Source organism: Cherax quadricarinatus, chromosome 62 (genome assembly GCF_038502225.1).
Source record: "Cherax quadricarinatus isolate ZL_2023a chromosome 62, ASM3850222v1, whole genome shotgun sequence".
Taxonomy (NCBI): domain Eukaryota; kingdom Metazoa; phylum Arthropoda; class Malacostraca; order Decapoda; family Parastacidae; genus Cherax; species Cherax quadricarinatus.
Genome location: NC_091353.1, coordinates 3,132,609 through 3,147,173, shown reverse-complemented (window position 1 = coordinate 3,147,173; position 14,565 = coordinate 3,132,609). Strand labels below are relative to the sequence as shown.

Here is a 14,565-nt window from a genome sequence, read left to right as displayed (position 1 = left end):
TGATCCAAGGAATTTGAACTACCCTTCCTCTCCGCAGGCACTGTATAACTTTTGAGTTTAGTGGTTCCCCATCATTATTATAATAGATATGAAGGTCCCTTTAGCCAAGGAGTAAGAAGTGGTCATGTAGTCAGCCATGCAGTTAATGGCCAGAATAAGTGGAGGCTTAATGCAGTGCTCAGTTAGTAAAGTTAGTGTGACGGACTGAGCAAGGCACACATTGTTCACAGTGCCACACCATACTCAATGTTCATTTTATTTGTTTTAACACATTGGTCGTTTCCCACTGAGGTAGGATGGTCCAAAAAGAAGAAACACTTTCATCATCATTCCATCTGAAATGTGGTATCTGGGAGATATTGTAATGAGATAATGTAATGATCATTAGTAATTTGTTTGGCAAAGTTAACAGACATAATCTTGGACCCTAGATTAGGAATAAAACTTAATTTGTTAGTATATATTTGTAGCTACAGGAGTGAAACTATGCTCATGGTGTCCCAGCTACAGTAATTAATACTTAGACTCGAGTCCTGGAGGTGGGAGGGGCAGTGCCAGCACTGATGGAAGAGGATGTTGCAATTGGAGGGAACTCTGATTGTGATGTCAGTACACTGGAAAAATGGTGGAGTGGATGTTGGTGAAGGTGTTTGCTTATTTAGGTCACCCTGCCTTGGCAGGAGAGTCATCGAGTTTAAAAAAATTTAATTGTGTAAGCTTAATGTGCAGTTGTAGTATTAATTCGTCTCTTATTTACTGTTTAATTTGTTTTTTCATGAATTTAATTCCAGTGTTTGTTGGAGTGGAAATAAATTTTAAACTTTGTTGCAGGTCCTTAATATATCTCACTTTACACGAGTGTGTGGTCATCGCTTCCAACTGAATGATATAAAATGTCACCCAGTCTTGCCACTACTTCTCTCTACTTCTCACCACAACAAGCGAGAAATTTCTCCTGGTAATCCACCTAGTACTGACGAAACTCCTTTAATATGTATTCAGGTAATTAAATTCTAATTCCAAAGAAATATTGTACTTTACATTGAATGATTTTGTGATGTGACTACGTGCCATATACAGTACTATAATGCAACTCACTTTTATCCCCTTTGCCTTTATACAAAGGAACTATGCATGCTCTCTGCCAATCCCTAGGTACCTTACCCTCTTCCATACATTTATTAAACAATTGCACCAACCACTCCAAAACTATATCCCCACCTGCTTTTAACATTTCTATCTTTATCCCATCAATCCCGGCTGCCTTACCCCCTTTCATTTTACCTACTGCCTCACGAACTTCCCCCACACTCACAACTGGCTCTTCCTCACTCCTACAAGATGTTATTCCTCCTTGCCCTATACACGAAATCACAGCTTCCCTATCTTCATCAACATTTAACAATTCCTCAAAATATTCCTTCCATCTTCCCAATACCTCTAACTCTCCATTTAATAACTCTCCTCTCCTATTTTTAACTGACAAATCCATTTGTTCTCTAGGCTTTCTTAACTTGTTAATCTCACTCCAAAACTTTTTCTTATTTTCAACAAAATTTGTTGATAACATCTCACCCACTCTCTCATTTGCAATGTAAAAAGAGAGCAAATGAGAGAGTGGGTGAGATGTTATCAACAAATTTTGTTGAAAATAAGAAAAAGTTTTGGAGTGAGATTAACAAGTTAAGAAAGCCTAGAGAACAAATGGATTTGTCAGTTAAAAATAGGAGAGGAGAGTTATTAAATGGAGAGTTAGAGGTATTGGGAAGATGGAAGGAATATTTTGAGGAATTGTTAAATGTTGATGAAGATAGGGAAGCTGTGATTTCGTGTATAGGGCAAGGAGGAATAACATCTTGTAGGAGTGAGGAAGAGCCAGTTGTGAGTGTGGGGGAAGTTCGTGAGGCAGTAGGTAAAATGAAAGGGGGTAAGGCAGCCGGGATTGATGGGATAAAGATAGAAATGTTAAAAGCAGGTGGGGATATAGTTTTGGAGTGGTTGGTGCAATTGTTTAATAAATGTATGGAAGAGGGTAAGGTACCTAGGGATTGGCAGAGAGCATGCATAGTTCCTTTGTATAAAGGCAAAGGGGATAAAAGAGAGTGCAAAAATTATAGGGGGATAAGTCTGTTGAGTGTACCTGGTAAAGTGTATGGTAGAGTTATAATTGAAAGAATTAAGAGTAAGACGGAGAATAGGATAGCAGATGAACAAGGAGGCTTTAGGAAAGGTAGGGGGTGTGTGGACCAGGTGTTTACAGTGAAACATATAAGTGAACAGTATTTAGATAAGGCTAAAGAGGTCTTTGTGGCATTTATGGATTTGGAAAAGGCGTATGACAGGGTGGATAGGGGGGCAATGTGGCAGATGTTGCAAGTGTATGGTGTAGGAGGTAGGTTACTGAAAGCAGTGAAGAGTTTTTACGAGGATAGTGAGGCTCAAGTTAGAGTATGTAGGAAAGAGGGAAATTTTTTCCCAGTAAAAGTAGGCCTTAGACAAGGATGTGTGATGTCACCGTGGTTGTTTAATATATTTATAGATGGGGTTGTAAGAGAAGTAAATGCGAGGGTCTTGGCAAGAGGCGTGGAGTTAAAAGATAAAGAATCACACACAAAGTGGGAGTTGTCACAGCTGCTCTTTGCTGATGACACTGTGCTCTTGGGAGATTCTGAAGAGAAGTTGCAGAGATTGGTGGATGAATTTGGTAGGGTGTGCAAAAGAAGAAAATTAAAGGTGAATACAGGAAAGAGTAAGGTTATGAGGATAACAAAAAGATTAGGTGATGAAAGATTGAATATCAGATTGGAGGGAGAGAGTATGGAGGAGGTGAACGTATTCAGATATTTGGGAGTGGACGTGTCAGCGGATGGGTCTATGAAAGATGAGGTGAATCATAGAATTGATGAGGGAAAAAGAGTGAGTGGTGCACTTAGGAGTCTGTGGAGACAAAGAACTTTGTCCTTGGAGGCAAAGAGGGGAATGTATGAGAGTATAGTTTTACCAACGCTCTTATATGGGTGTGAAGCGTGGGTGATGAATGTTGCAGCGAGGAGAAGGCTGGAGGCAGTGGAGATGTCATGTCTGAGGGCAATGTGTGGTGTGAATATAATGCAGAGAATTCGTAGTTTGGAAGTTAGGAGGAGGTGCGGGATTACCAAAACTGTTGTCCAGAGGGCTGAGGAAGGGTTGTTGAGGTGGTTCGGACATGTAGAGAGAATGGAGCGAAACAGAATGACTTCAAGAGTGTATCAGTCTGTAGTGGAAGGAAGGCGGGGTAGGGGTCGGCCTAGGAAGGGTTGGAGGGAGGGGGTAAAGGAGGTTTTGTGTGCGAGGGGCTTGGACTTCCAGCAGGCATGCTTGAGCGTGTTTGATAGGAGTGAATGGAGACAAATGGTTTTTAATACTTGACGTGCTGTTGGAGTGTGAGCAAAGTAACATTTATGAAGGGATTCAGGGAAACCGGCAGGCCGGACTTGAGTCCTGGAGATGGGAAGTACAGTGCCTGCACTCTGAAGGAGGGGTGTTAATGTTGCAGTTTAAAAACTGTAGTGTAAAGCACCCTTCTGGCAAGACAGTGATGGAGTGAATGATGGTGAAAGTTTTTCTTTTTCGGGCCACCCTGCCTTGGTGGGAATCGGCCGGTGTGATAATAATAAAAAAATAATGCAACTCACATTGAAGAGCAAATTTAGTTGATTTTTAGCTTATAGTCTTGTTTTTCCATTGCTCTGGATGAGGGTTGTGCTCTCAGAAAAAGGCATTCAAAGTAATGGGTTATCATTGAAATTATTCAACAAGACATTGTTTATAAGATGGGAGCATTGCCTAATGTACTGTTTAATAGTTCTTCATTTATCAAAGGCATAACTAACTTTTTCTGCTATATACTTTGATGTCGTAGGATTCAACTTACAAAGACTGGTGCAGCGAGTTAATATTGTGGCGTGTTGATGCCGTAGGACCATTAAGCAAATCAGGTGGCGTTACCGAATTGGCACGAATTAACTCGCCACAAGTGTCGGCCTTTTCCAATGCTGCCTGGATTCCCACACTCCTACCAAGGTACTGTGGCTACTGTACTGCTAGGAGCTTTAGTAAGGTTACTATCTTAAAACTAACACACAAAATGATTATCTGCTTGGTGCTTATAAATTTAATGCATTATTAATTGTAGCATGTGGTATGGTGTTTTGAAAGTGTGTCTTTTCACAAAAAAGTAAGTTATATTCTTCTGGTACAAATGGGTAATATTAACATTTTCAAGATTTTTCACATAACCATTGCATAACTCACTCATACTATATCAATTTTTATTAAGTAACTGACTTGAGTCCTGGAAATGGGAAGTACAATGCCTGCACTTTAAAGGAGGGGTTTGGGATATTGGCAGTTTGGAGGGATATGTTGTGTATCTCTATACGTATATGCTTCTAAACTGTTATATTCTGAGCACCTCTGCAAAAGCAGTGATAATGTGTGAGTGTGGTGAAAGTGTTGAATGATGATGAAAGTATTTTCTTTTTGGGGATTTTCTTTCTTTTTTTGGGTCACCCTGCCTCGGTGGGAGACGACCGACTTGTTGAAAAAAAAAAAAAAAAAAAAAAACTGTCAAAGTAATGGGTCTCAAATGTATTTGTAATTACTGGTTGTAATGTACAGTGGAACCCCGGTTTTCATCTTTAATTCGTTCCAGAAGGTTGGCTGAAAACCAATTTGTACGAAAACTAAAGTAATATTTCCCATAAGAAATAATGTAAATCCAATTAATCTGTTCCAGACACCCAGAAATATTAACAAAAAATACATTTTATAGAGAATAACTATAGTTTTACATACAGAAGACAATGAGAAATAAATATAAAGCACTAGTGAAAAGGATAAATGAACATTTAAATAACTTTTACCTTTATTGAAGACTCTTGTTGGTGTATGGAAGACAGCAAGGAGGGGAGAGGGAGGAGAGGTTATCTCTACCACCATCATTACCACCCTTTACCACCATCACAACCATTACCACCCTCTACCCCAATCACTACCACCATCACAACCACTTCCACCCTCTACCACCCTCACTGCCAACCTCTACCACCCTCACTGCCAACCTCTACCACCCTCACTTCCACCCTCACTGCCAACCTCTACCACCCTCACTACCACCCTCTGCCACCAGCACTACCACTCTCTACCACGAACACTACCACCATCACAACCACTACCACCCTTTACGAGTAATGAAGGCAGACTGAGTCATGAACGTATGAGTGGCCGTGTCCCATGGGCAGGTGGCTGCGTCTGGTATGGACGATTTCCGACCAGGTGTATGAAAACGGGGAAAATTTCGCTGAAAAAAGTGGCCAGAAAGTGAATTGCACGATAACCGTACTGAACGAAAACCAGGGTTCTACTGTACTTATTTAAAGCACTTTTTGTAGATTGACTACTGATTGAGTACTTATTGGTTAAGAATATTGTACCGAAGAAAATATCTTAGTAGCTTAGAGATTTATTAATATTTACAGTACCACCCTTGGAAGTGTGTCCAACTCTCCTTCTGCTTGCTTTGTTGCCTCTGATGGTGAGTGTTTGCGAGTTTATCAAGCTGTGATTGATGGCCGAGCGCTGCTAGCAGAAATATCTACTGCTGAGCGCAAGAAACGCATGATGGAGTCTACTTTAAGTCTCTCCACCGATAGCTCTCTACAAGAACAAGCTGGACAAGTGGTTAGTTGACTTCTTATTCTCAGGCTTCTGTAACTGTTTTCCTGTATCAGTTGATATTTACTGCATTATTTTGCTACGTTAAATAGTTTTTAGCAAAATGATCAAAATCTTCCATTACTGGTAGTGTGTATTACATAGGAATATGCTTTCTTAAACACACAGTGATTCTTATAAATCTTCCTTGTAAAAGATTCATAATAATATTCTGAAAAATGCTTTTTTTCTCTATTTGTATCTCTGCCCTCACTTAAATGATTTCTTCTTGGAGTTCTTTCAGTAAATAATTTTTAATTTCTCAATTTTTTAAGATATACATTTTTTTTTTCTTTTGAACAAGTCGGCCTTCTCCCACTGAGGCAGGGTGGCCCAAAAAGAAAGAAAAAATCCCCAAAAAGAAAATACTTTCATCATCATTCAACACTTTCACCTCACACATAATCATTGTTTTTTGCAGAAGTGCCCAGAATACAACAGTTTAGAAGTATTTTTTTTTTTTTATTAACACACTGGCCGATTCCCACCAAGGCAGGGTGGCTCGAAAAAGAAAAACTTTCACTATCATTCACTCCATCACTGTCTTGCCAGAAGGGTGCTTTACACTACAGTTTTTAAACTGCAACATTAACACCCCTCCTTCAGAGTGCAGGCACTGTACATCCCATCTCCAGGACTCAAGTCCGGCCTGCCGGTTTCCCTGAATCCCTTCATAAATGTTACTTTGCTCACACTCCAACAGCACGTCAAGTATTAAAAATCATTTGTCTCCATTTACTCCTATCAAACACGCTCACGCATGCCTGCTGGAAGTCCAAGCCCCTCGCACACAAAACATCCTTTACCCCCTCCCTCCAACCTTTCCTAGGCCGACCCCTACCCCACCTTCCTTCCACTACAGACTGATACACTCTTGAAGTCATTCTGTTTCGCTCCATTCTCTCTACATGTCCGAACCACTTCAACAACCCTTCCTCAGCCCTCTGGACAACAGTTTTGGTAATCCCTCACCTCCTCCTAACTTCCAAACTATGAATTCTCTGCATTATATTCACACCACACATTGCCCTCAGACATGACATCTCCACTGCCTCCAGCCTTCTCCTCGCTGCAACATTCATCACCCATGCTTCACACCCATATAAGAGTGTTGGTAAAACTATACTCTCATACATTCCCCTCTTTGCCTCCAAGGACAAAGTTCTTTGTCTCCACAGACTCCTAAGTGCACCGCTCACCCTTTTCCCCTCATCAATTCTATGATTCACCTCATCTTTCATAGACCCATCCGCTGACACGTCCACTCCCAAATATCTGAATACATTCACCTCCTCCATACACAATGTATATCCCTCCAAACTGCCAATATCCCAAACCCCTCCTTTAGAGCACAGGCATTGTACTTCCCATTTCCAGGACTCAAGTCCAGTTTTGTAAAATAACCGGTTTCCCTGAATCCTTTCACTAAACATTACCCTGCTCACACTCCAACAGCTCGTCAGGTCACAAATACCATTTGTCTCCGTTCACTCCTATCTAACACGCTCACGCACACTTGCTGGAAGTCCAAACCCCTCGCCAACAACACCTCCTTTACCCCCTCCCTCCAACCTTTTCGAGGACAACCCCTACCCTGCCTTCCTTCTCCTACAGATTTATACGTTCTCCATGTCATTCTACTTTGATCCATTCTCTCTAAATGACCAAACCACCTCAACAACCCCTCTTCAGCCCTCTGACTAATACTTTTATTAACTCCACGCCTTCTCCTAATTTCCACACTTTGAATTTTCTGCATAATATTTACATCACACATTGCCCTTAGACAGGACATCTCCACTGCCTTCAACCGCCTCCTCGCTGCAGCATTTACAATCCAAGCTTCACACCCATATAAGAGTGTTGGTACTGCTATATTTTCATACAGTCCCTTCTTTGCCTCCATAGATAACATTTTTTGCCTCCACATATACCTTAATGCACCACTCACCTTTTTTCCTTCATTAGTTCTATGATTAACCTCATCCTTCATAAATCCATCTGCTGACACGTCAACTCTCAAATACAGTATCTGAAAACATTCACTTCTTCCATACTCCTCCTCCCCAATTTGATATCCAATTTTTCTTTATCTAAATCATTTGATACTCTCATAATCTTGTAAAATATGAGATGATCTTGGCCACTTAACCCTTAAACTGTCCAAATGTAGATCTACGTTTGCTCGCACAGCGCTCCAAACGTAGATCAACGTTTTATTTTTCATTCCTTCAAATTTGGCACAATAGGTTTGAGTCGCCTAGACATGAAAGAATGGGTCTGTGCACTCAGTGTGAGCATTATTAAAAAATCTGGGAGCACTTAGTACATTGTGGGAGCACCAGTTCAATTGAGCGCCAGCTAGAGCAAATAGCATGGCAAACATCAGGGATTCACTGATGCCATGTTGCATTAACACTCCCATTTTAAAAGGAAAGTAAAAATAGGTTAGATGAATACTTGAGTGAGTGTGGGTGGGTGTGAGTTGGACTTGACTAGCTTGTGCTACTAGGTCTGATGTCATGCTCCTTCCTTCATTGGATGTGACCTGACTAGGTGGGTCATTGGTCTAAGCCGGGGTAGGGGAGAGTGACATGTATCTGCCTTGCATGGGCCAGTAGGCCTGCTGCAGTGTTCCTTCTTTCTTGTGTTCTTATGTATTCGGCAGGCTGGCCGGCTGGCTTGCTTTGGCTGTCTCTGTCTATATCTCTATCTTTCTATATATCTGTGTACATGTCTCACACGTACACATAAGTACAGTTATTATACATAGTGTAAATTACCTAGGATAATCCAAAAATTCCAGGCAAAGATAGACAGACAAACAGACAGATAGACAGAAACATGTTTGTGTGTATCAGCGAAAACAAATAAAGCCAGGGTTCCCCCGAGCACCCATTTATCAAATGTCACCGAGCTGATAACAGATGTTATTGCACGATTCTTCACGGAGTGTGTTATACATATACTCCTGGCAGACAGAAAGACAGATAAGCAGAGACAGACAGGCAGGCAGATAGACATACAGATAGATAGGCAGGCAGACAGATAGACAGACAGACAGACAGGCAGACAGACAGATAGATAAATAGACAGAGAGACAAGACATGTTTGTGTGTAACAGTGATAACAAACACAGTGAGGGTTAGCTGGAGCAGTGGGCATTTATCAAATGTCACTGGGCTGTCAACAGTATAGGGATGCCTTTCATAACACCATGCTTCAGGGTATATGCCAGGGTATCTAAAACATTGCTGGGACCTATAAATACTTTGTATATATTTCTAGACAGTGGTAAATAACCCAAGCAGGTGTAAATGTTCACCTGTCATTATGATTGTGACTATTTGAGCACTATTTCAGTACCTAATATTAGTGTCAGAACAAAGATTGGCTATGAAACTACAAGAACTATTATAAATTGTAATTATCAGAACATAAAAAATATATAAATTAAAATTAAAACGAGAAAAAAAGGTCATTCGGCAACACTTCTGCAAGCGCAGGAGTCGATGTTGCTGTCAGGTGAGCATCCAGAGCCAACTTCACGGTCTTGTATCTTTGTAAGTACTGACCCTAATAATTTTTTTTAATCCTATAACATGTAGGACAATGTGTTCTTAATTTTAAAAGAAAAAAACTATTTTTTTATTTTTCAAAATATTTGGAGTGCGACGCGAGTGAATGTAGATCTACGTTTGGACAGTTTAAGGGTTAAAGAAACACTGCTGTGCGGCAGATGAAAAAACTTGTCTTTTGCTAAATCAAGGGAAGTATGTTACCTCAGCCTTTCTTACTTTTTGTTTTATTTTTAAGAGCACAATCCATCTCCCACCATGGTAGGGTTAAAAAGAAAAAAAAAAAAAGTTCACCATCACTAATTCAAAAGGTGTCTTGCCAGAAGTGTGCAGACATCACAATCCAAATGACCATCTGAGAGGCACCAGCCTCACCCCTCCTTCCCAGTGTAGGCATTGTACTTCCTAATTCCAGGGCCTGAGTTCAACTAACTGGTTTCCTTGGATCCCTTCATAAATATTACTCTATTCTATCCTAAAAAATATTTGAAGATCCAATAAAATGTGCCTTAAAATTTTCAAGTGGTGTCTCGGTTATCACATGAGAAAAGTAACTCTTCCCACTGAGGAAAAAAAAAAATTGCTGTATTTTAGCCAGATACAATTGGGTAGGTGACATTCCTTGATTGCCCAAATGCAGCTCAATTGTATATTATTAAGTGCATCATATTTCCTCTTCATTGTAATGCATATGAAGTACCATACATGAAGTAATTGTAGCACAGAAAAAACTTAAGTATTCCTGTTTTATCTACTTTCAGAACTTAGCTGATATTTTTGACATAGTATCAGAACAATCAACTGCACGTCCTGGTTGTGTCATTGAGCTGGATGCCATTGGTGATGCAACAAATGACTGGCAAAACACCCAGTTCCTTCATGTTTTTCAAGAAGGCCTCATCCGAGGAGAATGTGGATCATCTGTAGGTAAGGAAATATGCTCTCTGCTGTAGAACGATCAATATTTTTTTTTTTTTTTTTTTTGAGAATAGAAAGAGCAAGCTCACTGTTGTTTTAAGATTTAAATAATTTATTTTCCTGAATTTGTTGTGTAAGGCCAATACATATGCTAATTTTTCTTCTTTATAAAAGTCATATTTCAGTACACTAAGAAATTTGCTATTTTGCTGTTGTAGGGAACACCATAATTCTGAACATTTTGAAGTGAAAGGTATTCTGCAGTTAAAGAATAATCAATTACTTAAACATTATAATAAGAATCACATAACAGGTGGGGTTTGAATCCATGGCAGTTTGAGTTTTAAAACCACCTATGACTAGGTTTTGCCCTTTAATGAAAATATACAGTTATACAGCATACACTATATAACATGTGGGGCTGACAGTAACATGGGAGGAACCTATGTCGAGATTTTAATGTAAAATTTTTAGGCAAAAAGCAGGAGGGGTCAACTTATTGATGGTTATAATACTTTTAGGAGGTTCAGATTCTTATATGATGGGCCTGTTGCAGCCTGGATTCTAGGGCAAAATTACACATGCTAACCATATCCCACCTTAAGTATATATATACATGCAAATAAATTTGATAATATCCAGTAGTTTCATAGGTGCCACCATCTTTCCTTTGTTTGCCAGCTCAACAACAGATCATTACAGAGATGCCACATTGGAAATTGTCCCCAGCCCAGCCTAGAGACTTATCAATATTTACTATAGTTAGTAGGCAAATCCTAGGTAGTAGGTTGGTAGACAGCAACCGCCCAGGGAGGTACTACCATCCTGCCAAGTGAGTGTACAACGAAAACCTGTAATTGTTTTACATGATGGTAGGATTGCTGGTGTCTTTTGTCTGTCTCATAAACATGCAAGATTTCAGGTATGTCTTGCTACTTCTACTTACACTTAGGTCACACTACACATACATGTTCAAGCATATATATACACATCCCTCTGGGTATTCTTCTATTTTCTTTCTAGTTCTTGTTCTTGTTTATTTTCTCTTATCTCCATGGGGAAGTGGAACAGAATTCTTCCTCCGTAAGCCATGCGTGTTGTAAGAGGCGACTAAAATGCCAGGAGCAAGGGGCTAGTAACCTCTTCTCCTATATATATTACTAAATGTAAAAGGAGAAACTTTCGTTTTTCCTTTTGGGCCACCCTGCCTTGGTGGGATACGGCCGGTGTGTTGAAAGAAAGATAGAAGGCAAATAACTGCCGACAGCCAGAGGAAAATGGACATAAATGCATCTACTTAAGACACCTTTAGTAAACACTTTTTGGACCTTGAAACTTAAGCACTTCAAATACATTAAGTGTATGAGAGAATACAAGCTATGTATACTGGTGAGACCTAACTCCCACTATTGATGCTCTCTTGGCTACTATATAGAGCTTCTGTTCTCCCATACTCCTTATTTATTTGCAGTGATAAAGGTTCCAGGATAAGAACATCTTCAATAAAGATGTTTTAAGTGTATGCATTCAGGTCTATTTCCTACTAGTGAGTATTTTATTTATTTCAAAGAATTTAATATGAGTAGGATTGTACTGTAGTTGAATAGGTATGGTAGGTCATTTTGTGCTTCAAACACCACTGTCCACTAGTAAAATCCTCTGAAAAAAACAGGGAAATAGCTGTTCATTACTAGGATGTTTATAAATGCAGTCAGAAAAGTGGTACACTCATATCTTTATCACTTCCAAATATAAAATGGGATTTCTTTGGTTAATTTAATATTCATTTTATCTGTTTGTGCACCTGTTTAACCTGTGACCAGGTATGCTTGTGCACCCATTTAACCTGTGACCAGGTATGCTTGTGCACCCATTTAACCTGTGACCAGGTATGTTTGTGCACTTATTTAACTTGTGACCAGGTGTGTTTGTGCACCTGTTTAACCTTTTTTTTTTTTTTTTTTTCTCTCCAACAAGTCGGCCGTCTCCCACCGAGGCAGGGTGACCCAAAGAGAAAGAAAATCCCCAAAAAGAAAATACTTTCATCATCATTCAACACTTTCACCTCACTCACACATAATCACTGTTTTTGCAGAGGTGCCCAGAATACAACAGTTTAGAAGCATATACGTATAAAAATACACAATGTATCTCTCCAAACTGCCAATGTTTAACCTGTGACCAGGTATATTTGTGCACCTGTTTAACTTGTGACCATGTATGTTTGTGCACCTGTTTAACCTGTGACCAGGTGTGTTTGTGCACCTGTTTAACCTGTGACCAGGTGTGTTTGTGCACCTGTTTAACCTGTGACCAGGTGTGTTTGTGCACCTGTTTAACCTGTGACCAGGTGTGTTTGTGCACCTGTTTAACCTGTGACCAGGTGTGTTTGTGCACCTGTTTAACCTGTGACCAGGTGTGTTTGTGCACCTGTTTAACCTGTGACCAGGTGTGTTTGTGCACCTGTTTAACCTGTGACCAGGTGTGTTTGTGCACCTGTTTAACCTGTGACCAGGTGTGTTCACCTGTTTAACCTGTGACCAGGTGTGTTTGTGCACCTGTTTAACCTGTGACCAGGTGTGTTTGTGCACCTGTTTAACCTGTGACCAGGTGTGTTTGTGCACCTGTTTAACCTGTGACCAGGTGTGTTTGTGCACCTGTTTAACCTGTGACCAGGTGTGTTCACCTGTTTAACCTGTGACCAGGTGTGTTTGTGCACCTGTTTAACCTGTGACCAGGTGTGTTTGTGCACCTGTTTAACCTGTGACCAGGTGTGTTTGTGCACCTGTTTAACCTGTGACCAGGCCACTGGGTCAGTAATCCCTCAAACTTTTAATAAATGCTCTATTACCAAGAGGCATTTTTACTGTACCGTTCTTCCAGTTGTTTAATATGAATAATTTAATTAAATCTCTTACATTTTTGTTCTTTTGTATAATTTTCATGATGTTTCCAAACTTAAACAAAATTTATTTTATGTGTCATAATAAATTATCTCCAGACTATTAATAACTTATTGATTATTTCTTGTAAAATGGCCTCACATTTGTTTATCTTGCTAAGTTTAAAATATAGATTTTTTTTCATTAGACTTTCAAATTTTTTAGTTTACAAGCTGTGTCATGAAATTAGAAACTTATTATTGAAGGTTCATGTGAAAACTGTTTTCTTAGACTCAAAAAGTCTTTTTTGTTTTTTAAAAAATGTGTGTTTTTTTTTTTTTTTAATTCTAAATGTGTTCATAGGCAATTGTTAGGTAGAGATCTTTGTGGTATTTTTCTTTAGGAAGTGGAGAAGAATCCTTCCTCTGTAAGCTATGCATGTCATAAGATGTGAATAAAATGTAAAAATATATGTATATTCTTGTTTGGGTCAGCCTGCCTCGACGGCTGATGTGTTAAAAAAAAATCTTTGTGAAATATGTAATACCAAAAATGTGTTTATGCAGGTGAGGAATCTCCCAGCATATTTGATCCCACTCATGCCCCCATGGTGGACCTAAACTCTTCTGCGAAGTTTGAAGAACCTTTCTACATTACTCTACTGGAGAAAACTGCTTTTGGCTCAGTGCGTAAAGAATGTATATTTTAATAATAGTTCACTAGCTGTTCATACTGCATTGTACTGAAGATCAATTGAATTTGATACGAAAAAATACACTAAAAAGCCATATTGCACTATTATTGTGAATAGGTAATGCATGTGTGGCGACTGGTTATTGCTTCTGAACATCACGCTCCTGAGATCTGTGAGGACGAGGATGGTCGTGGGTCTGGTCGCAGTACACCTGTAATTGATAACATAACAGCAAACATTGATGCATCTCCCATCGCAATTACCACAACCAAGGTCAGCATTTATAGATTTTAGGTGCAGTATTATATTATACTCTGAAGGTAGGGTAGGGATATATTGCAGCTGGGGAAGTGGCTGATATGTTAAAAAATAATAAGTTAACCCTTTAAGGGTCAGGAACCCTACTCTCATACTTGCTCTCAGGGTCAGAAAATTAAAAAAAAAAAAAATTCTTATGAAATGGTAGAGAATATTTTTCTGAAGGTAATAAAACAAAAAGTACAAAATTTGATGGAAAACTGATGAAATTATGCTTTTGCGAATTTTTGGTGTCGCCGATATTTACTCATCGCCAATTTTTGTCCAATTTTATTCTAATTTTAGGCCAATTCCATTGTTTCAGTTGACTAGATCCTTAGCTATTTTGCCAGTATGCCTTCCATTCTATCGAATGAGTACAAGAAATTGCCCGTTGAACCATTTCACGTACCAAATAAAGTTATCAGTAATTGGTAATTTG

General features: G+C 39.3%; 1 protein-coding gene across 10 annotated transcripts in view; it reads left to right on the top strand.

The window, feature by feature from the left end:
* Nucleotides 1-14,565, top strand: part of Rbcn-3A (rabconnectin-3 alpha) — a 237,540-nt gene that overhangs the window by 42,556 nt on the left and 180,419 nt on the right. For all 10 annotated transcript variants that reach the window (XM_070098327.1, XM_070098328.1, XM_070098325.1 and 7 more), the window contains 6 exons: nucleotides 832-1,002; nucleotides 3,902-4,062; nucleotides 5,520-5,721; nucleotides 10,094-10,259; nucleotides 13,699-13,817; nucleotides 13,944-14,099. In XM_070098327.1, the coding sequence (XP_069954428.1) occupies nucleotides 832-1,002; nucleotides 3,902-4,062; nucleotides 5,520-5,721; nucleotides 10,094-10,259; nucleotides 13,699-13,817; nucleotides 13,944-14,099 (975 nt within the window). The remainder of the gene's footprint in view (nucleotides 1-831; nucleotides 1,003-3,901; nucleotides 4,063-5,519; nucleotides 5,722-10,093; nucleotides 10,260-13,698; nucleotides 13,818-13,943; nucleotides 14,100-14,565) is intronic.